The sequence below is a fragment of the Homalodisca vitripennis genome, chromosome X (assembly GCF_021130785.1).
Source record: "Homalodisca vitripennis isolate AUS2020 chromosome X, UT_GWSS_2.1, whole genome shotgun sequence".
NCBI lineage: Eukaryota > Metazoa > Arthropoda > Insecta > Hemiptera > Cicadellidae > Homalodisca > Homalodisca vitripennis.
The window spans coordinates 95,591,182-95,615,821 of NC_060215.1; the positions used below are offsets into that span (position 1 = coordinate 95,591,182).

The window sequence follows — 24,640 nt, forward strand, 5'->3', positions numbered from 1 at the left end:
GTACTGCGAATAAGGCCGCTAAGTGAATCCACTCTCTTAGCCGTCTAATGGCCAATTTCGGTGGTCCAATGTCTATCCGAATACGATTATAATTATCTGCCGTTCATTCTATTCTATTTACGAAGTTGAGATGTGGACATATTCTTTGAAGAAAGAAATATTAGTTGCAGCTCGCTAGATTGCAGTGGCAAGCAGCTATAAGAACCGCATCCGTCTACAGCACCTTTTACAAGCCTGTCGCCCAGGTGATCGCCGGTGTCATCCCGGTGAAACTCATGACCGGGAGAGAAAGACGATTTACCGGAGATAGTACGAGATCGGCGTGTATTGCGCCAAAACTAAAGAACGCGCCCGTGCTTATCGGCAATGGATGTGACCGCAAGTTCCTAAGAAGGTGGGGTTAGGACAACTGAACCTGTCGCAATTCTTCAGAGCATCCTCCGTAGAAGTGCGATCTAGACTGAAACATGGTTTACACCCATAAATCTGTTGATGGCGGGATAGGTGCGAGCCCTGAAGGCATAGGTCAAATTCAGCCCTATTATGAAGTAGTAATGTGATATACAGTGTCCAGGTTGGGAATTTGAAGTACAGAGGAGGTTTTTATTGGGTATGTCACGTTAGTGAGAGTCTCACACTACATAGTAGCCACCTATGTGGGTAAATGCATTTTCCTTCCTCTCCCTCAAAAAAATTATAACAATGATAATTCCAACAAGGAAGGGCCCGGAAGTAGATCTAAAGTATCTTCAATGTACTATACTTCAGAGTACAGTTCATGGTTTTTATTACCTTCTTGAAAGAAAGAATACATCTTATAATAAATGCTTAATGGTTTTATTTCACACGTCTGTATTCTGTCTGTCGCACATTGATATAATCGTCATGGGGTATACACGTACATTAAATTTTTGCTAGAAGTGTGTATTTGGTAGAGCTTTATCATTATCAGTTTATTTACACATGTATTTTGGAATATTATTATATTTAAAATAAAAAGCAAGTAATTAAATCTATTACCTAGTTAACTAATGTTCGAGACTCTTATTATAGCTTCTATACATTGTGATTCTAGGGTATCATGGGGTACCCATATTTGAATTAATTTGTAATAAGTTATTGAAGAATGTCTATTTGCTTCGTAGTTTTAGAGACTTTATGAAGCAATATTTTTTATCTGAAGCAATGATATTAGGTTTTCTTCCATAGTATACTGATATATGTTATTTGTACTGGGACAACGGTGTGGGTATAAATACAATTGTTGTGCCAAAAAGGGTGTTGTAAATCTAACTTCTACAAGTTACTTAGTAGGCCATTAGTTAAGGAAAAAGAATCCTCACTGCTATAAAACTATAACTATTTGTGTCATGTCAAATCTAATATAAACGAACTCAATCTATCTAGTAATGTTCGTATTTACTATACCAGATCAAATTATTATATCCACAAACCGTACCATAGACTTAGTAAGTGCCAGGTTCACAGATTTTGAGGCCCCATGCCAAGATTCTTGAGGTCAAAACATAATAAACAACCCTATTACTCTTAGCAATCTATATGTATAACGATGTATATGTATATTAATACATATGAACAAAACTCTTGGATCAAAAAGTATAGATACCCGAGTTTGAAAGTTAACCACAAACTAACGAGTAGAGGTTCAATAACGCGAATAACACTAAGATGTAGCATATTTATTTCTGCGTTTAGACGTATATGAGTGTATACAACTTACAAACAACAACTTCCAGTTTTGATGTCAATAACAACGAACATGGTTACGGTTTTTTGTACTTTTCAAAATTTCAAAATTAATAATAACTCGGAAACTTGTGATCCAATTAACATCAAATACTTACACCGTCAACTGTATGATTGTACAAGCGGGGAGTAAAAAGATTTTTATTAGTTCCACGGTATTAGCTGATATAAAATAATTTCAAGATGTTAACTATGTTTCAATTTTTATAACAATTTCAACGGTACTTTTCTCAACAAAATCCGCCAAAGGATAAGCGAGCGTGACCACTTTTAATGGTACCAGAACGCTTGCACAAGTCGAGAGCAACGAACGTCACAGTTGTGAGGTATCAGCTATTTGTTGCTGTACCTGTGCTTGACTAGTTCTAGAGATATACATTTTTTTATAAAAAATACAAAATGGCGGCTAGCGGCTAAACGAGGCATTTCTCGACCTATGTTTATGTTACATTTTTTGTTTAAAATGATGTGTACTATCACTCACAGAAGTATGTGACACCCTTTTGTGAACACTCTGTATATATCAAATTTGTCATCTCGAGCGGCACCTCTCAGACCCCGGCCCTAAGCCGAGGCCTTTTCGGAGGTCTAGGTTCTAGGGAACCCCCATTTACAGCGTCAAACGGTTTTAAATACTTTATTTGTTGAAGAAACTTTGAATTTATTGTATCTTCATGTTTATACTATTGCATTGTAGGCTTAATTATAATAAAGGAATCTGAAATGTTGGACACATTATTTTATTTTAGAAAGTAATGAGGGATGATTTAAGTCTACTTACATAAAATATTTTCATAACGTTAGTGGATATTTTTGATTAGGAAACAACAAACCCAAATTGAGCACGCGGCACGCGGCACGCGGTGGTGGGGCGCGACTCGGCGGGTGGGAGAAATGGAGCGGTGGGTTGATGATAGGGACGCTCGAAGTGAGCCTCTCTCAGTAGCGCAGTGAAGTGCCAGCGGGATACCGGGCTTGCCATGGACTGTTCTTCCACCTGACACCAGAGGATCATGGATATCTAGTGTAACGGTGAGTATTCTGTTGTGCAGTCGGAGTGTAGTGGAGTGGACGGCTGGACCCAGCACCGGTCTCCCTCAGTGAGTACCCCTCGACTCTTACTACTCTATGTTATACTTGTGTGAGTTCAATATTTTGGTGAGTCGTAGGAGTTGTTTGAATCTAAAATCTCAAAAATGACTCGCGTTTTTCTTACACGTTGCGTTTTTTACCTTGATGGTTAAGAATAGTCGGTAGAGACGATGAAGGGCACTAGAGCATAGAATCTATATCACTGATAAACTCAAATTTGGTAGCGGCCTGACACGAGGGAGGTGATCGTTGTTGTGCTGGACATGTGATACTGACCTCCTCACTACCTAGCTCATATCGAGTCTGAAGTGACAGTTGTAGAAAGGCAGTTTGGGTAAAACGTGCAAAATCCCTAACGACCCGTGTTAACATGCTCAATAAAAGTCTTTCTAATAAAACTGCATATCTAGTGAAATTTTCAAAATCTTCACGTACAAACCTCGTGGTCTTAAAGCACATACATAAGTTCACTTTGTAATAAATAATACACGAAGAGGCGTGTTTCTTCAACATATAATGTACTAAAAGTACTGGCTAACTTTGAATTGCTAACATGATGTTTACCATAAGCTTAAAATAACAAAGCTTTCCTTAATTAATATTGAAGAATTGAGGTGGAAATATAGTTTTTTATAAACTACTGAAAATGATAATTTACACCATCTTATATTTCTAAAATGTGTGCATTACTTTAAGATTCCTTTTAATGTCGAGATATTTCAAAGTTGAAAGTAATAATATTAACATTTTCATTAAAATTTATAATTGGTTCTAAAAATGCAACACAAACCTTGCTTAAGTGGTATTGAAACATGTCACTACTTGCTTGAAACAACAGTTTAGCGTAGAATTCAATTCCAAGCTTAATATAAGATAATACTGTATGCCGCTTTGATAGTTAAGGCTTTTATATTACCTTAAAAAGTTGTTCAATAACTTTAAAACAATTCCAAATTATCAACTGAAAAATGCGTTTGAATATTGAACCATGTAAAATTTTCGTTCGTTCTTCAACATCACGTATGTTAATTATAAAATATTTCGGTACAATTTATAATCTGTAATATATGTTTTATTCCTTTAAGATCAACATAATTTATTTATAGCTATGAAACCATTCCACATACGTTGTTAAGAATAATGTGTAAGGTAGAATCCTAAACTGTTGAAACTGTACACTTTGTCACAGACTATTTGGAGATTTTAGGATCAGTTTTTAGTTAATAATATATAAAAGACCATGACACTTTAATTAGGGTATATTTTGAAATGTCAGTACCTAAATAGTATTTAGTACATGTCTCACTATCAAGTCTGCTCTTAATAATTACCAAGTTAATAATTTCCAGACTTTATTTAGTCACCATCGGTGATCCAAATGTAATATGGATTACAAATCACCAACATACTAACAAATTGATGAACTGGAAGTGGACTTTCAGTTAGTAATTTTCATAATAAATATCAAAACCTGCGCACACACAGATGGTAGTAAATGATTAAATCAAATTGCCATATATTTGAAGTCTACGTATTGATCTCACACTGAAGTATTCCAAATTTGACATAATAATTCGCAGGCACATTTATGGAATATAAATCTTAACGTCCTTGCTCATTTCCTTCATAAATAAATTTTAAAAAACTCAAGAAATTTATTAAAATGTCATAACAATATTTTATTAAAAAATATAAGTTTATTTGTTCATCCTTGTAGGCTCCAGATAATAAATATTAAATTTTCATTAAAAACTATTTCAATACACCCTGAAGATAATAAATTTCGTAACTTGCATTTATTACATGTAAAACTTAAACAAAATTCGTTTTTAAACTGCTGACAAGATGAAAGATGTGAAAATAAAACTTGAGTATAGAGCCACGTGTTTATACATCGTTGAATGGTGCAATTGTAGAAATGACATTGCGAGATGATTTGACCTGGCTACAAGCAGCATTACTACCCTATAGGCGCCTGAAAAATTGTAGCTGAAATTTAAGTACTTTACATTTATTGCTGCCAACGCATATAAGGCGCCATTATAATTACAAATTAGTTTAAAAATTTTAAATTTAGCCTCAAATTTCAGAAATCAAACAATTCAAGTATAGATTATTTAGTTATTTTCATTACCCTCTCACATATACGTGAGTTTACTGTGAATCATTCTGAAAAAGTATCATCGGTTTCTATAATTTATCATTATTATTTAGCTCAGGACACCTTATCTGTAATCCATTTTTATAAAATATAATAATGTTAGCCCTAAGTCACGAAAACATCAATAAACTTTATATATATATATATATACAACCATATTAATGGTACAAAATACTCTACTGGAGGTATACATAGACACTCTTGTATAATATTTAGTTTGCATTTACATTTGGGAATGAAAATTTTCCGTTTTAGCATCAATTATGTTATCTTAGTTAATCGAGTATTCAGCAATGATACAACTAGCAAATTGCACTTAGAATATAACTATAAAAATATATAGCAAATTACCTGCTAACTACATTACATAGATATTTATGGGTATATATTTAATTGTATTAGTTGTGTATTACTTATAAAAGGTAATATTTACTTTTAGTTTAAGAGCTCAATTGGAATTGATGTCCTGCTTCTTCCAATTTGTAAAAAAGACTCGTAAACAAATAATATTAAAGGTTCAAGATGTAATATTTTAATTAATATTCCATAAACATAACATGTCTCAATAACATAAATAAAAAACGGCTCTCAATTTTCCCCGCGCTGGTACAAACAAGAATATAACGTATGGTGATCTTCCAGTGATATTTTCGAGTAATAACATTTTAGTGATCTTGAAGTGTCATCTTCGAATAACACTACAAAACCAATTGAGGTGTACTTAAACCTATATATATATATATATATATATATATATATATATATATATATATATATATATATTATTTGACGTTGTAATTTCACGTAACTTATTGAAAGTAACAAAATTACCACCTTTTTAAAACAAAGTTTTTAAACTTTCAGATCCATCTCACTTGCAGTTATATTTTTTTTTTATCTCGCGAGTCTCACAGGACGAATACTGTGTAACAAACGCTATATTGATATCGGTATAATTTAATACAATAGATAACAATACTTATATCAATAATAATGTAACTTTCGATTTCTATCCTTCTACTACTGCATTAGTATGATGAAACATGACTGAAGATGAATTACGGTATTTAGCTATGATATATTACATTTATATATATATATATATATATATATATATATATATATATATATATATATATGTGTGTGTGTGTGTGTGTATATGTAATAACAAATAATAGGTTAAAACTAAGGACAATAAAATTTTAAGCATTTATAACATCAATATGAGATTAACACGTTGCACAACTAAACTTGGTGTTTTAAGTACTTCTACATAAGCAACAAGTTTATTTATAACACTATAATGGTTCTAAGAAATATGTTGTTATAGTTCATTTAAGTAACGCGGCTAATACAAAGCTATTCATTAAGGGAATTAAATTTTACAATGACGTTAATCGTACAGCAATGAATTGAAATATTAACTTACAATGACTCTAAGTGTTCATTTTCCATCTTTAATCCAAAGGTTACACGAACACAATTATAATAAAATAAAATAATTCCAAACCTTTTAATTACTTTTATTTCTATTATTATTACGGTTTAAATTCAATACAACACTTAGAGGATTAGCAAACACCAACATTGTGCAGTTACAAAAAAATTAACCTGATTCCTACACTCATAATTCGAACTTATAATTTTATATTGCGGCACTCTTACATTTTATTCTTGTATTTCACTGCAAAACAATTTAAAGTTATTATAAAAGAGAATTGTAAAACAAGTGTACATTCAGAAACTTTATTTACAACATATATCATCTTTTAGCTTTCTTCGTCATTTCCTGAATCGGTTTTTCGTTGAACATAAACCACAAAATTAATATTATACGATATAATTCAGCAAACCCTAAAATATACAACAAATCAATCCTCTCTCCAATGAAACCTGCAAGAGTATTACTTATAAGCTTAATACATAAGGATTACAAGTAAAAGACCCAAAGAAAAATAATACTATACCTTAAAAATATTAAGCCATTAATAAATAGTAGAACTTTTTGTAAAATCGTCTAAGTATTAAATTATAGAATTGCAATCCTCTACATCCTGGAGTTTTTTTAGTTTTCACAATTTCTTATAATACGAATTAAAATGTATTTAAAGTTTAAACACTACAGTATACTTTTTATTTATTCTAAATGATATGTTAAAGTAATGACGTGTGTTTTAAATATACATAACGTACATATCAATTGTATGTATGTGGTATAGTGAAATGGTGCTTGTATCTGATACTACTGGAAAGGTAAGTATGAAATTATTTTTGTAAGTAGTTACATAATGTGTATACGTTTTGTGAATCTGACAGTGAAAAGAAATACTAGTTTGTGTTGAATGTTAACAATGTTGCATTTCGAAGATTCTATTTAACTGAAACACGTTTATAATTTTCTGAGAGCTGAGCATTTATACGTTTTTCATATTCAAATTTATTAATATTCACATGTTAAAAATATATAATAAACTACAATAAGTCTGAATTATGTAAGCAAAAAAACTTCATAACCTATGAATACACACAAGTATACTACACATTGTATTGCTATCTACACAATTCTAGTTTTAGTGTTAGTCCTATTTTTATTTTTGGATTACTAATTTCTAAGGATAAACTGCCACTAAAATATTTTATGCGAGTTTTTAGCACACCCATTGCACTATTTATATGTAACAACTAACATTAATGTGCAGCTTTAAGTTATCTATAAATATCAATAAATTAAAACTAAAGCAATACTTCACTTACTCTACCAAGCAATGTCGAGCCCTCTTTTCTTGCCTCCATTAAACAACGATTTACTGTTATTTTAAACTTTCTATTCATGGTTGTTTTACCGAAATTAATTACTCAATAAAAGTTTTGCACATCATGTTCTTATTGTATGTCTTACTGTATTCTTGTAAAGTCTCTGTACTGTTCGTCCCTTTCTCATATCCTTTTACAAGACGTTCTTGCCGAGGTCTGTACAACTCATCGCCATTTAATAAAAAAACAGATTTAAAATCTTTCAAATAGTGTTTTTGTTACGTTTACAAATGCAACACAACATTTACGATAAACGTATGTAAGACTATTCTGTAGCTATACAGGGTGTTTGAAAAGTATGGGTAATAAAACATAATAAATACCGATGTTTTTTAGTTTTATTTATTGTGTTATAAATTTATGACATAATTTTCTAATTAAAAAAATTCAGTGAAAACACATTGGTTAGTAGAGTGAAACGCCGCCTACCTCATCAGAATACGACGATCCAGTCAGAAATGGCAGCGCATAATGTACTTCACAATGTGTACCTAAAACAACCCGCCATTTCTGATTGGATAAACCTTTTGAGATGCGGTTTGCGGAATTCAACTCTACTAAGTGAGCTCTTTCAAATGAGGTATCACTCGACCCATGCTTCAATTTAAGATTTCCATGTTTTCCTCTGTGGGCCGTCCCCCCATGGTTGGCATGTCATGGTAATAGCAAGGGAAAATAGTTTACATAGCCATACGACACTGTGCAAAGTTTATAGATGTTATCTCCTATGGTTTTTAAAATATTAAGCCGTACCCATATTTTTCAAACACCCTGTATATGAAAGTGTGGCAAATCTTTGTTTTCTGCAGTAATCCGCCATAAAACAAGAGGGAGAACAAAACAGAAGCCGCATAACCTTTTTGTTTAATAAACTTCAATAAAATATTTACTGAAAATATATTAATCCTGACATGATTCTATGCTACAAATATGTATTCTAAATAGGTTATATAAAATCATATAGGTCATTTCTAATAAACCATTAACATTTCTTAATATTTCTTTAACATTTTATTTACAACATTAGTAGGCCCTACCTACTCTTGACAGAATTATTTTAACGGGTAAACCGAATTGTACTAAGATATTAAGATATATATGGTATCCAATCGGTCTATTACGGTCGCCAGTGCTAATACGCAACGTACGAGTATATGAGCATTTTTTAGAATATGATAGAGGCCTTCCAATTTCAGAGAACACCGTGAAATACATGGCAGGTAGTCATTATATTCTGAGATAGCATGGAGTGACATTGTCTGATCGAACTTGTAAATCCTGGTCTCTTGACACAGAACGTTTGCACAGAAACGTTTATGCATTCATAATGTTTTTTATTAAACTGTGGTCATTGGTTTAAGTGACTCCCAAATCACCCGTTCTTTTATACAGCATATTGTTTCATAATAAAAATGTAATAATTCATTGTAAAAGTGTAAATCTGTATCTGATTGGGCATTCAGAAATGTACATAATGATAGTAGTGATTGGACTATTCTGCGGAGATGTATGTTTAGTGTAGTGTGGAGATGTATGCGCTGTATGTTTAGTACCATTTAAGAAACCTGCTCCCAAACTACTCAGTAGGCATTCCCTTGTATACTTGTTCAGGTTGGATGAAATAATTCATGAATCGTGTTACGTCTTCAGTCGTAGGTGGGTAATGCGATGTGGCACGTTTTGCAAGCTTTGGCAAGTACCTAAATTTTTTTCTTGTAGTGATAGTGTGACGAGATCATGACCGTAAAGTCACCATTTCCATCCTGCTGCTGTCAGTACGCCCTTAACCGACTAATGATGTTGGGAAGGGCAAGACGAAAGTATAAATAAACATAACTCAGATAAAACCACATCACGAAATTGCATGCACTTTATGGTTGACATGAGATTTCCAATACATCTAACTTACATACTGAAATACATGTTTATGTATTGTATGTAAATCAAAACATAAATATGCATGTATTTTAAACTGATCACTGATACTCATAAGGTATTACAATGTCATATCACTTTAAAGGATGTACGTTTGTATGACGACTTAGTTTTAAAGGACAAAATCCAAAAATGCTGTTATTTCCTTGTCATTATCATAAATGTACATGAAAATGATATTGTAATTGTATGATTAACGTTTACTGGTTTTCCGAAAATGAAACTTCCATCGGAACAAACGAGCGAGATGTCGCCATTTGCCAGTGTGGACAGTAAAGGCCAAAACGATATCCGCAGTTCGCACTCCACCACACCCGGTGACAGGGTCCAGGGTCTTTGTTGACCAATTGCTATGATAGAGATCTCCGGTCGGCGAGCGTAGGCGCGGGCGCTGGGGGGGCCTACGCGAATTGTTCTGTGATATAACCATTACATGTAACGAGGGTACACACATGCACTCTTCACATTCTGTACACAAAACTGTGGAATTTACCGTGTAGTACCAATCATGTAAGGAAGGTGGGAAATAGAGTTACGTAAGTAATAATATTAGTAAACAATTTACAAAATTATATTGCGAATGAATTTTACTCAAATTATTATTTCAAAAATTAACGCTAACTTAATTAATTATAGACATAGTCAATTACACCAAGTTTCTGATAAATTCAAACGTGAAGTTAGATGAATTACATTTTGGAGAGAAAACCTAATTCATCAGACTGTTGGAGGCAAAGATCAGTGATAGGGTAGGCTGAGTCAGCGACGAACCAAAACAAGATTAACTCGCATATAGAAATTCTTCCAATAGTCAGCACGAATCTCTGTGACCCATGGCGTGATGTTGCAGGCTCTAGTGAACGACAATCGCCAGAATGGACACCAGGGAGACACCTCTGACGAACGACCACCTGTTGGGACTGGAGCTGAACCAATGCGGCGTCGCCAAGCCTTCCTCCACAGCAGCTTCCAAGGGGAAGGAAGACAACCTCCCAGAGCGAGGTAGCTGGGCCAACAAGCTCGACTTCATTCTCTCCGTGGTCGGCCTCGCGATCGGCCTCGGTAACGTCTGGCGGTTCCCATACCTCTGCTACAAGAATGGCGGCGGAGCCTTCCTCATTCCTTACTTCCTCACGCTTCTTCTAGCCGGCATCCCCATGTTCTTCCTGGAGTTAGCTCTGGGCCAGATGTTGACGATAGGAGGCCTCGGAGTCTTCCGGATCGCACCGATCTTTAAAGGTGAGAAATATCTTGGTAGTACACATGGGTTATGCTTTACTATTGTGGTATTTTGTTGGTATTTGTGGTCATTGGACACATGAGAAATTCTGAATCTAGTTTCTTAAATTCAACTATTGATATGATACAAAATGAAATTCTAAAGGCTAATATACTGTTGTGTATGCAGATTTCATTAAGTGTTGCGTAAGTTATACTATATCTATATCGATAACTAGTTGACGATATAGCTGTAATTTGTTGTCACTTTATTTAAATTATAGAATATAAATACACTATAATAATTATTAATTCAATTCAGTGTCATAATTAAATTATAAATCATAATCTACGATTTCTGATAATGAATAGTTAAGATTACAAATTATTAGTGCAGTAGTTTAATAAACCATACAACCAATGACGTTAATCGTATTGAGAATCGGCTATAGGACAAGCGTTGTCGTATTTTATAACGGAACAAATTAACTGTTCCTGGGTTTAAACAAATAACTCCGCTGTGCTGTAAGCGATAGCATTTTATATTGCCATTTATTTTTCAATATTCTGTTGACTCTCTACCTTAGTAAATTCTACAGATATTTCTTTCAGGGTTTCCTCAAGTTGAGTATCAGGATTATATCATCTGTTTTCTATTAAACAGAATTTAACTTTGTGAAATATGACATCGTACAGTAAATAATGAGAACGATGTCGTATTCACTTTGAACAAAGTTATTGTAACTCACATTATTTGCCATTATGTTTCCAAAGTAATAAATAACTTAAAGCTCATGGTCAGTCAGGCTAGTACGCGATATCTTGAAATTTAGCATGTTATTTTAAACATTCAGACTGTATTGACAGCTAAAATGACACGTTGGAGATAAAGGATGTCGTATGACGTGATTATATAAAGTACAAAATTATGAAAATTTAGCTCTTGGCACAGTATTTTTACTGTACAATGTTTGCTACCGAATTGAATTAAGTTGATGTAAAAGTAGATGTTGCTAAACTTTAGTAAACACACTATAAATAGTTCCATATGATGACTATGCACAAGGAATATTATAAAGAATTTAAACTTGCAATATTAACCATTGTCTGATTTTCTATATCGCTTAGTTTATCGACAATGATTGGTTAGAAACATATTTCTTTTTTTCGTTCTAATACACATTACCTACAACACTCTTCAAACAAATTGGTTCAGACTCACCTTGAAATACTCATGCCAATAAAAAAAAAATAAAAAAAAAACAACAACATAAAAGTCCATTTTTAACCCAGTATGCACTAAACTGTAATAAGAACATGTAACTTTTTATTTATTACAATTTAATAATAACCTTATTAAATCATGGAAATGAGTCAGAGCTAAGAACAAAATCTCTTCATGAATAACTACAAAACTTTGAGAATATGTTTTCAAATATTTCGTAATATTCTAAACTACCCAGTGACGATGACGTGGCGCAAATAAAGTTTTCCCCTTTTGCTATTACATGGCGCACCTCTTTTTATGCGTTTAAATGGTAGGGTTGATGTCTATGCTATTGCGTTCAAACCCAAAAACTCCTCGGAGGCTTATAATTTCAAATACAAGCAATGGAAAATATTTTCCTACTACAGCAAAACTAAGAAGCACCCGAGTTAAACATTTATTAAAATAATTTAAAATATGACGTAATTTTGTACCTGTGAAATTATTTGTTTGCACCATACTACCATTGCAACATCATTACTAGGGTAAACAGTGACGTACAAAAGGGGGATAGATTAGAAGAGTAGAACCCCCCCCAAATCTCTAGAAATAAAAAAACATATAAAAGCAACCCAACTTATATGAGATACAGAAGCTAAATGTTTACTCTGAAATTGGCCTATGTAATTAATTGAAATTTAGAGTTGTAATTTATAATTATTCCATACGTTCCGGTTTGGTCTGGTCTTCAATCTGATTCATGGACCCCCAAACGCAAGTCCTTGTTACGCTACTGACTGCAAATATGATTTTTATATTTAGCAAGTGGACAACAAAGTATTGCTTGTTACAGTAAACGATGTCTGATTTTGATATTTTTCAGTTTACTATGACATGTGAATACAATAATAATTTAATAAAATATACTTTTTATGTTTTATTCTGGGTCATACATAGTTATTTGAACAAGTATTCGTTACCAATTGAGTTCTTAACCCATTTTCTTTATTAAATAAAGTTAAACTTTAATTTGCAGACTACAATAGCTTCTAGATTAAGATCTGAACTTTTTTCGATTTATAATGCTTCTTTGTTAAACGGGTATTAAGTGTTGATGTTATTCTTTCCCATGATGGGTATAGTTCTGAAGAGTTTAGTTAATATAATATAAGGACTCATAGGAAAATATAATTTATAAATATGTATATTGGTAACTCTATTTCTGCTATTTTAGTTAAGATTTAGCAGTAAACATTGGGTATGTTCTGTTCTAGGCATCGGCTATGCCGCAGCCGTCATGTCGTGCTGGATGAATATTTATTACATTGTGATTCTTGCCTGGGCCATTTTCTATTTCTTCATGTCCCTTAGATACGGTAAAGTATAATAAATACAATTTAGAAAGTATATATATATATATATATATATATATATATATATATATATATATAACCTATTTTCTATTTAAAATAACAGTTTCATTCTCATTTTGGATACTAGTACTGTCTGTTTTTTCTATAAAATCGTCACATTATTCTGAAAAATAGTGACTTTACCTGTTATGATCAGTTTTTATTTGTAATAGACCATACAGTTTAAAATTCATCAGAGTTGGTTTTCTAGAACCACGACACAAACCCTGTACATAGTTTGACCAGATGTTACGTTACACATACAATTTAATATTATATCCTCTTTTAAATTTTTGAAAAATAATTAAGTATGAATATAATTTGGAAAGAAAACAACTTGGCACATAATCTTGGATGATAATTACTTTTAATTGAAACCGTGATAGCTCATATAAATACTCAATACAACTTTGACCAACAGTTTGATCAGAGGTTCGTGGGATATTGAGCACTACCAGACCAACTCTGTTTATAATTTAATAACTTTATCAAATTAAAATTAAACTTTATCAACCTACAGAACTAGATAAAACTTTATCAGTTGGCGTCATTATTAATCAGTTTTGATTACGCTTAACTGAAGATCTCTATGTAGGACATCTCAATTTAAAATATACAGCGGTTTTCCAGCTGATACCCATTGTCATTATAGTATACTCCTTAATTTCTCTTGAGTAAACAGTACACACTGGCATTGTATGTTTTCCAAATTGTACTCTAACACACTGTGCAGATGTGCCATGGAGAAGTTGTAACAACCCATGGAATACGAAGTTCTGTGTGAACGCGTACGAGCGCAACTCCTTGACGTGTTGGAAGAAGTTCTACAACAGCACAGCCTTCAGCACCTACTGTTCCATCAACCAGCAGAACATATCCACCAAAGAGTTGACCGACCCTGTGAAGGAATTCTGGGAGTAAGTACGATTGGGCAGGACTTAAAAAGCTACAGTATAAAGGAATTAAAACCGCAGTTTGTCACTAGGCGCCTGGTTTGGCCTGGAATAGTACGTTTCCTAATATGGATTAGCGTTGATAAGCAATTAAGAAAAGTACTGGAAATACCAGCCACGCTCTTCGAACAACTGAATTGTATGAATCTTGAATACAGTAAGGTCTTATCAAATCACAAATCTTGCCACAATACGCAAGAGCAAAGATTTTACATTATTTAAAGTCAATATCTCACTTTTAAAGTTATTTCACAGAAATAAATCTGTGGCTATTATATGGCATGTAATAATAATTTAATCGCATGTTTTTACCAAGGGAATTCATGTTCAATATATTTAAAAGATTTTATATTGAAACGTAGAAATAAAATTATAAACCGTTTCCCCTAAAACCCACAATTTATAATTTCACAACGATACTGTGACAGTGAACGGTATCGGTATATTATAGACCTCAATGTATGGCTGGTAAAATAATTTCAGTAGTAGTTGTTGGAGATGTAAGGCAATGGTTATTCTACTCTTGACATGTATCTGTCAAATCCTTCGCTATCCATTCATCCAAAAATCAAGTAACAAAGTTATCCATAGTTAATTTATAAAACACAATAAGACAATAAAGTCAGGTGCTAGAGATGATGTAGTTTTATCTGAAGCAGAATATACAATCATTTGATAAATGTATCGTCAGTTAAGGCTAAATATACATTTTGTGGTTGGTCTAGTATTACACCGTGTGTAATTAATTCTCAAACTTTACTTTTATATTGCGATCGGGGTATGATTATTAAATTATATATTTACGAAAGTGAGTCATTTGGGCCAAGAGATTCTTTGGCACTGACTGAATGCCTCCAAGATAGTCATAACTACTCATGTGGCGTTACTTCCTGGCCGTATATTAATACCAGCGCTACTTCTCGACCCTAGCGTCTTCCTTAATTAACAACCCTTTGAAGTTTTCATGATTTTCATGGTAATTAGGTTTTAAAGCTACATCCACACTGTCTATATATTCTGTATAAAAAAACTATGTGTATTTAAATTATAAACTAAAATTATTAATGTTGTTTATTTACAGAATTTGCTTAAAATAACTGTCCAAGAGTTTTAAATATTTGTCAACAACATATGTGTACTAAAGGGCTGATATATTTCAGACGGCGAGTGCTGCAGATCTCAGAGGGCGTACAGCATGTAGGCAGTATACGTTGGGAGTTGGCTGGTACACTTCTGTTGGTCTGGGTTATGTGTTACTTCTGTATCTGGAAAGGTGTCAAATGGACTGGAAAGGTCGGTAAAAATTTCCAAACTGTTTTACGTCCTTTACATTTTTAGTCCCAGTGTTATGTGAATTACCATTGTGTGTGTTTAATTGAAATGTTTTTGTTTTGTAAGAAAATTACAGAACGTATTAGAACAAATAGCTTTTAAAATAACTCAATTAATCGTGTTAATGTTCCATAAATGCTTACTTTCCTAGGTGGTTTATTTCACTGCGCTGTTCCCTTACTTTCTTCTGACCGTATTGCTGATAAGAGGTATCACACTACCGGGGGCTGCTGAGGGTATATACTTCTACATCAGTCCTAACCTCTCAAAGCTAACTGAGTCTGGGGTAAGTTGATAATTTGTATTAATCGGCAGTGAGCAATACAACAAAAGATTTTGTAACGTTACAGGCGTTATAAGAGAACTTGGTAACCAACACAGCACACAATATGTCTTACCAAACACGCCATATTTTGTTGCATATGTTTTAACGGTACCGAGGTCACCAAAATATAATATTAGTATCAAATGATGTAATGACAATTTAATATCTTCAGTAAATTTAATATAACTGGGCTTACATATTATACTATAATATACTATGTTTTGTTGCCCACGTTACACTCCTTAATGCCAAACGCACACATTTTAAATATTACATGTTTACATTAAAGAAGACATTTAAGAAAATAAGCTCCAAACATTAAATAAAATGATTGTTGTTTGGTTTTTAATCAAAATTGATTATTATTTTACATAAGAGTTTACTTTTTATGTAATTGTGCTAAAAAAGCTATTGAAGTGATGAAAACGACTTGTCTTGTAGGTGTGGATCGATGCCGTGACTCAGATTTTCTTCTCTTACGGCCTCGGTCTGGGCACACTGGTCGCTCTGGGCAGCTACAACAAATTCACCAACAACGTGTACAAGTAAGTTGCTCAGAAAACACAAAAGTTCAGCTAGTACCGTACTCGTATAAGCTTTATGTTCGAGTACTTCAAAGCCCAGATATGTTATATACCTACTATAACATTATAACAACTAATGTTATGACACGTGACAGATTAATCTATGTGTTATATAAAAATTGACTGTGTGTGTAACAACTTTAGAAAATTAGTCAAATATAAAGTTCAAAATGGAAAATAAACTAAACTGAGTATCATAAAATATACAGTTAAAATAACCCGTTTAGCATTAACATAATAATAAAGTTTAGCATTAACACATCACTGTTGGAAAGAAAGAGAAGCTGAATAGTTCTAGAAATACTTTACCACACTCAAAATACTTTACCACTCAATTATTGCTCAAAATAGTTTTTTTTTTTTTTTTTTTTTTTTTTTTTTTTTTGAAGAGTGGTTAAGTTTAATTGTAATCGGTCGGGTGAACTGGACTCGGTACACAACAACACAAATACAGCACTTAGTCCTTATAGTTTACGATTCGTATATATTTTGACTGATTTTGAACGTGTGTATTATGCAATTGTTCCACTGTGCTATGATACTATTCCACAGTAGAGTTCCATATGTAAGGCGGGCCAGGCGGTGTGTTATCTATTGAAAATTCGTCTATAAACTTTTAAGTGAGCGAAGGTCAGAAAGTCTGGGGAGTTTTATTTGAAATTGTTTCCAGTTATTCGATTATCGAAATGTGTTTTGTATATTTTAATGATTTGAATATCTTCATTTTTTAATCTCTATATTTTCAATCGTTTAATAATATTTTTAACATGCAGAAAACATTGAACTATTTTGTTGAGTTGTAAACAGAAAATACAGTGATTGAATATTTAAAATGTTTCTCAATGTTCCATACATACTGGTATAGTGCTTGTTTCATCGTATTGACTCTATACTCGTGGTTTAGGGATGCGCTGATAGTCTGCTGCGTCAACTCGGGTACCAGCATGTTCGCGGGATTCGTCATCTTCTCCGTAGTTGGTTTCATGGCGCACGAGCAGCAGAAGCCTATTGGGGAGGTGGCTGCATCAGGTAAGGATGAACCTTTATTCTATACGTGGTGTCGAATAACCGCCTTCAATAAGTGTTGTCAGCTATGGGGATTTATATAGGATATAAGAAAAAATACGCAATAACGCGTTACATTGTTCATTAATCATAACACTACCCGTGATGTCAGGTTATTGTATCAGAAGAGACTTTTAGAAAATCAAAGAATAGAACGTTGTAGAGTTCTCTATATTGTAATAATATTGTGCAACTTTCAAATTGTTATGTCAAAATTACATCTTCCTGTGAGGGAGCCATGAAGAGTGGGAAATCCTTAAGTTTGAACATAGGTTTTGAAATTATAGATTTTAAAAAATCTTATTGAAGAACATTTTAAAGATCTTATTGAGAAAGAAAAATGATAGGAGAAAACTAAACCTTAGAGTGTCATGAAACTAATGTACAAATTTAAGGAACATTGTTTATCAATAAGAAGTTTGGTAAATTATTTTATATGTACTGATTTTTAAATTACACGACAACATGATTGTTGGAAAAAACATTAATATGATTTAGAAAAACTCAAACCCGATGGATGGGGAATTCCAAAAACGTATTGTGTACACTTTACACTTCATTAGAATAAAAGTAACTTATCTTAGGATGTAACATTTTCCCGCATAGTACCCAATTAGATATCTAAATTTTTAGTTCTAATATCGATAAACTACAAGGTAATACGAGGTATTTAATATTTAACATAACAAATTCTAAGTGAGTGTATTTCGCACGATTTGTTCATTTAATACATACAACAATAATAGCTATAAACACAGCTTTAAAATAAAATAAAATTTATGATTTTGTGCTTTAAAGACTCCACCAGGTTTGTTATAGCATGTCTCGGAAAAGATGACCTTTTGTATGTATTTGTCGAATTAAACACAGAAAATGTAGAGATTAGTTTATTTTACAAGTTTAAACGTTAAAACAAAGTGGGATCCACCCAGGCAAACGGTTGTTCATTTTTTAAATATCTAATGCACTTACTATCTTTCTGGATATTTCAGGACCCGGACTGGCGTTCCTCGCCTATCCATCGGCCGTACTACAACTACCTGGGGCTCCCATTTGGTCCTGCCTCTTCTTCATAATGATCCTCTTCATAGGTTTGGACAGTCAGGTACTACACTTTATACTATACAAGAAGATTTACTAGGAAGAAGGTACATGATGTATATCAGGGTTTGAGTAAATATGAATTAAATTTAAATATGTTTTTTTTTTAGTCGTATTAAAGCTGTTTAAACTCTCCGCCAAGATCGCATGCAAAATATAAACAATACATTCACTTAGTATTATATAACATACTTAAAATTACACAAAACAAATTAAAAAAGACATATTAAACTAAGTCATATATTTATAAGTTAACATAAACTTATATATTGTAGTGAATTTTTTTAAATCCTCAAACTACAATTCCTATTAAATGACAAAAATATACGCAAACGCGTATGAACTAAGAAAAAAAAATAACTTGATGAATGCAGTGTATCTTTTAATGATTTTGAGAAAACTGTAATTGGTAGAACTACGTAACACAGAGTTAATATTAATTTATAAGTTACAATTTAAAACTTCTAGCAACTTTATGGTATTCCTGCTCAAGAAAGGAAGTAGACAATGATAATTTTAAATAGACTGTTTGGAGGACTAAGCAATGAGGGCCTTAGGAGTGTTTCATACATTATCTTCATGTTATAAGTATGCAATACAATGTTTGTAGTATTCAACTATACAAAACAATTTCTTACATTAAATAATAATACCATTTATAACGACAACGAGAAATACAGTAAGAATATAAGATGAGACTAAAGCTAGTATGAGAAAAAAAACAAAATGCGCTCTCATTTAGTACAAGTATATTACACGATAGTTGGTCAGGATTACTGTTCTAAGATCTATCGTATGAATAGAGATCAAATCAAATTTTCAAACCAGAATTGATAACCTGTTAAAACCCGGTAACCTCCAAATTGTAATGCATTGCTTTTGATAACCCATTGATTACTACGATTATCTAGTTATAACAAAATGTATAATGTATAAAATACCTTACAAAAATACCATACACAATTTCATTTCAGGATAATTTGTGAGGGAGATGGCAATTTACATTATATAATGCATCAAATATTTACACGAAAGTCAACTTTCTGAAATTTTATTTTGATACGGACTTTGACGATAGCCTCTAATAAACCTCTAATAAATAATTATGGCTATTTCCAGTTCTGCACAATGGAAGGCTTCATCACCGCCATGGTTGACGAGTGGCCTCAGCTTTTACGCAGAAGAAAAGAAATTTTCATCGGACTCGTCTGCCTCATCTCCTACTTTGTCGGCTTCTCTTGCATATCTCAGGTGAGATCTCCACGTTTACCCTAAAACTATGAATCACAGTTTGTTAAAAATTAATACATGGATTCGTAAATACGAGTAACACTTTAGGTCACCTTGATAATTTTAAAATTCAAGAACAAAAAGCTTTACTCCTTTTTTTATAGGGCTAAGAACATAACATGTTTGATCGATTTTGTTCTTAAATAGCTAGTATGCTAAATTGTTAAAGATTATTCTGAATTGTAAAATTTAGTAGGACTCATTTAGTATTTAGTAGTAGAGCTCATGAGAATCCTTTTACGGAACTTCTTATATTTTATTGTGTTTAATGCTTGATGTTTGTGCAGGGTGGTATGTACGTGTTCCAAATATTAGATTCCTACGCGGTGAGTGGCTTCTCTTTGCTGTTCCTCATTTTCTTCGAGTGCATCGCCGTATCCTGGGCGTTCGGAGTGAACCGCTTCTATGATGGCATCAAGGAGATGATTGGCTACTACCCCTGGGTGGTTTGGAAGTTCTGTTGGACATTCACCACCCCTGTCATCTGTGTGGTAAGATATGGCTTTTACTCTCACACTTTTAAACTAATCATTCAAATGGCATGATAATTCATAGTTATAATAGATAATTGTTTAATGATGGAAACACCATGAGTTTTATGGAATATCTGCACGGCAAGAACGACGTATCCTGACGTACGGCAACCGTCTTCGTGCTGAAAGTCCAAATACTGCTGTACTAATTTTCTGCTATAGTATTTGAGAGGTAGTAGATAGAGATGGATGAACAGAACATAATGTAGACCCGTGAGATCTAGGGAAACATAATCCACCATACAGTAGAGGTAGTTACGTTTGAAATACCCTCAGAGACTAATTTTTTTACCGCAGATGGAATTGTGTAATGCCCCTATCCCTTGGATACTTTGTAAATAGATGTGTTCTACATTCAAAAATAAGAACACTTCGGCTCAAACAACTCCTTTTCGACCCACTCGGAACGGAACATCTCTGAAATACCAGGATGGCGTCTTATATCAACGCAACCTATCAAGTATCAAACTAGGGATGGTGAAAGCCATATCGAAGTCGCTTCACTGTCTACACGATAGCGTGAAATTAAATGCAACATGTCTAAACGTGGATTAAACGCTTTATAAAAATAAAGTTACTCTAATCAAAACTCTGATAACGGTTGTTGGAGTTTCAAAAGAACCTTCGTATGTAATAAATTTACAAGTGAATGTTTACATCCAACTCTTTGGTACCGATTCAATCTTAAAGTCTATGTCAACGTAACTTTGAGCATCACAGAAATCTCCAGAAGCAGACATCTGGGGAATAAACGCACCTTCTCCCAAAGTAGAAGTTTAATTACTGTGAAAGGTTTAACTACCTTCTCAAATGTTGATTTGTATACAGGAATAAGAGACATTACGCTGCACTTGACCGGATCTAAGTAATTTCTGCTCGAACGCTGCCTGCTCCATTCTATACAGAGTTATCCTAAGTCCTACTGCGCAAATAACAGATCATTATCAAAACAAAAAAATGTAATCATGCAGGCTGAAAACGAAGCGTGCGGCACTCCCAACTCCGCAAATAGTAGAAATGAAAAGTTTATAATACCATCACTGATGGATGGTCGCAACGAGCGAAGGCTTTCAAAATCATCAGGCGACGAATATATAGTTGATATCATCAACCGCTGTGGCTCGCCACAATAACATCCTCAACAGACAAAGAAATAATTATGTTGGACATAATAAATCGCATTATGATAACGCCCACGAAAAATATTAATAATATGCTAATACAAAAATTTTACACAATCTCTGCGTTTAACTTATTCGAATATACTTCTTATCAATAAACACCCATCCTGGTCTTAGTAAAATAGCTCTATTACAGCTTAGTGTACAAATTAGTAGTTATTACAAAATGTATGGAAACTTTAAGCAACATGAATATGATGTTGTAAGAGTGAATTTTAGCAATTACACTCTCCACATGACTTCCTGTCTCTTTGGGACCTCAATACAATGTTATGTTGTAGTTCCATCATGAGGGTTTCTTAAGGATTGTAAATTCGATTCTGTAATATTGTTCTTCAGTTATCAGAAGGTAAAACAGTCTTTACTATGTTAAACTGTATAAGTAAAGTATAGAGGTTGGAGGATTTGATTGAAGCAGCTATTTTACCGAACATATGGGTGATAAATGATTTTGTGTAATTTTGACAGTAAAAAGTGTAATGCGTAATACCAACTTCTAACTCTTACAGGGAGTATTTTTCTTCAACCTGATCCAGTGGACACCCATCAAGTACCTAGATTACGAGTACCCGTGGTGGAGCCATGTGTTAGGTTGGTGCACAGCCCTCTCTTCCATGCTCTGCATTCCCGGCTACATGATCTATATCTGGATGAAGACGCCAGGAGACTTCAATACGGTAAACAACAATAAATTCATGATTTTATCTTACTTCTTAACTTATACTAGTAAACCCCAATGTCCCGTGTCTCTTCTCCCACGGTTCCATGTTACAATTAAGCACTTTACAATGTGATTACATCTCATTGCATGTGTTTAACTTCTTAGGAAAAATGAAAGAGAACTTGACATATCAATAAGTGCATAGTAAATCTTACTTCCTCGATTAGTCACATCAATCTCTTTGCGCAGGTGTTAACGTAGAGCCCTCAGTTACACAGATTTATACACGATTCCCTGTCGTGGCCTTGATATAAACTTGTATATGTTTTGGGTGTAATACCTTATTAAATTTCTTAACACGAAATCTACTAGATATTCGTACGTTAATTAACCTTGCCTTATATTCCATAACTCAAAGATAAAAAAAGGTAAAAGATGTCTTATTTTACTAGGCAAAGTAAAACCGTGCCACTGAAAATCATCTGATTTGTAACAGAAAATGCAGCTGTTGGTGCGGATAGAAGACGACATACCAGCACTGCGGCGCAGAATGACCAACTCGGCAGATCTGTAATCACCGTAGAGACAACCAAGCGCCAAGCGAATCACCACCGCCACCGCCAACGTTACCGTACCTACCTACGACTGCTATCCTGCCGGTTGCCAAGTGCACGCCAGCAGTCCACGAGCATCCAACGTACAACTTGTGTGCTGTGCCTTGTGTGTGCCGTCTTACAAAATATTAGAGCGCAAAATGAACACTCAACTCCCTCACATTTCCTGTATAATACACTCTCTAGTTTTAAGTAAACATAAGTTATGACATCATTCCTTTTCGAGACTAGGAGGTCTATCCTGATCACACCTTCATAATAAGGCGCCATGCACGTTCACTTCACGTCACCAGTTTACGTTTAACTGACCAGCATCTCTGAGATCTTACTTAAAGTGTTATAGGCGAACTCCATTCTCTGAATTATGTGTATATTGAGCTGTATACAATAAAGACATTTTGTGATGTGACACAGAAAGACTATGATTTTATCAAATACCTTCAATGCCTGCTTTCTATACAAAGATTGTACATAAAGAGTATGAGAGTAAATGAGAGGACAATATTAGCTTTCTGTTTAGGCCCAAGATGAAGAGCATTGCAAGTCACGTATTTTTTAAACGCTGTGATCAATTGTAAAACGTGGCATGGTGAATGGTAATTATTTGAAATAATTTTTAAAACCATAGGTTACACCAGGTCTACGACAATCTCTAAAAAACATACCTTAAATGAGATTTTCCCGAGTCTCAGTGTCTGAAGAGTGACGTTCCAAAGAGCACTTTAAGGTAGAGTCCCAATCAAAGACAGTTGGTTGGGAACATACAAATATGCCTTAAATGGATAACGAAGGCTCCTTTGAAAGTGCAGGACCAGTTTAATATTCTTTGCTCATATTCCTCCCCTTTTTTGTCGGTATCACAGGCACTTGACGAAGTAACGTTGGGAGGATGAGATTGCTTAATTAATCTGTATATGCTTTGGTCTGGCGTTTAAGGGCCTTTCTTAGGGTATGCGATCTCTTACCCTTATGTGATTCATCATCAGAACATATATTGTGAGACAAATTCTATATCCTTAGTCGTGACGATGAAGAGCAGTTTTCTACAAAGTGTGTGATGGAGAAATTGTGAGCATAGCATCCAAGGTAGCTATATCAATTGTAGGTGGAATAAGAAAACGCTGTAGGGGATACTATGGTCTATTTATTTACCCGAAATTGGGGAGTCGGATGAATGAGTGTATGTGTTACATTTATGTATATGCACGTGAGAGTGTGTACGACAGGATTGTCGAGGTCCCCAGACAATCGCCTAACAACAGAGTAAAGATGTCTTATTTTACCAGGCGAAGTTAGGGCTAAGAAGCCCTCTTTAACACTTAACCTGGGGACCAACGGCTCCCAATGGCCGGGCAGGCGGACTGCTTGCAAGGACAGGATCGCTCAGTGGTCACC

The 24,640-nt window shown here is 33.7% G+C and overlaps 1 protein-coding gene across 2 annotated transcripts; it reads left to right on the forward strand.

Annotated features, from left to right (window-relative positions):
- The first annotated feature begins 2,673 nt into the window (after window positions 1–2,673).
- Window positions 2,674–23,662, forward strand: LOC124369700 (sodium- and chloride-dependent GABA transporter 1). Of its 2 annotated transcripts, none has more exons than XM_046827754.1 (13): window positions 2,674–2,799; window positions 10,620–11,008; window positions 13,469–13,570; window positions 14,340–14,523; window positions 15,720–15,852; window positions 16,043–16,177; window positions 16,658–16,761; window positions 17,705–17,829; window positions 18,858–18,970; window positions 20,086–20,217; window positions 20,544–20,747; window positions 22,480–22,647; window positions 23,128–23,662. In XM_046827754.1, exons 2-13 carry the CDS (start codon window positions 10,645–10,647, stop codon window positions 23,203–23,205), a joined length of 1,842 nt encoding a protein of 613 aa, XP_046683710.1. In that variant the 5' UTR covers window positions 2,674–2,799; window positions 10,620–10,644; the 3' UTR covers window positions 23,206–23,662. The 2 variants fall into 2 exon arrangements, with proteins under 2 accessions (XP_046683710.1, XP_046683709.1); XM_046827753.1 differs by having other exon boundaries at window positions 2,716–2,867.
- Window positions 23,663–24,640: the final 978 nt, after the last annotated feature.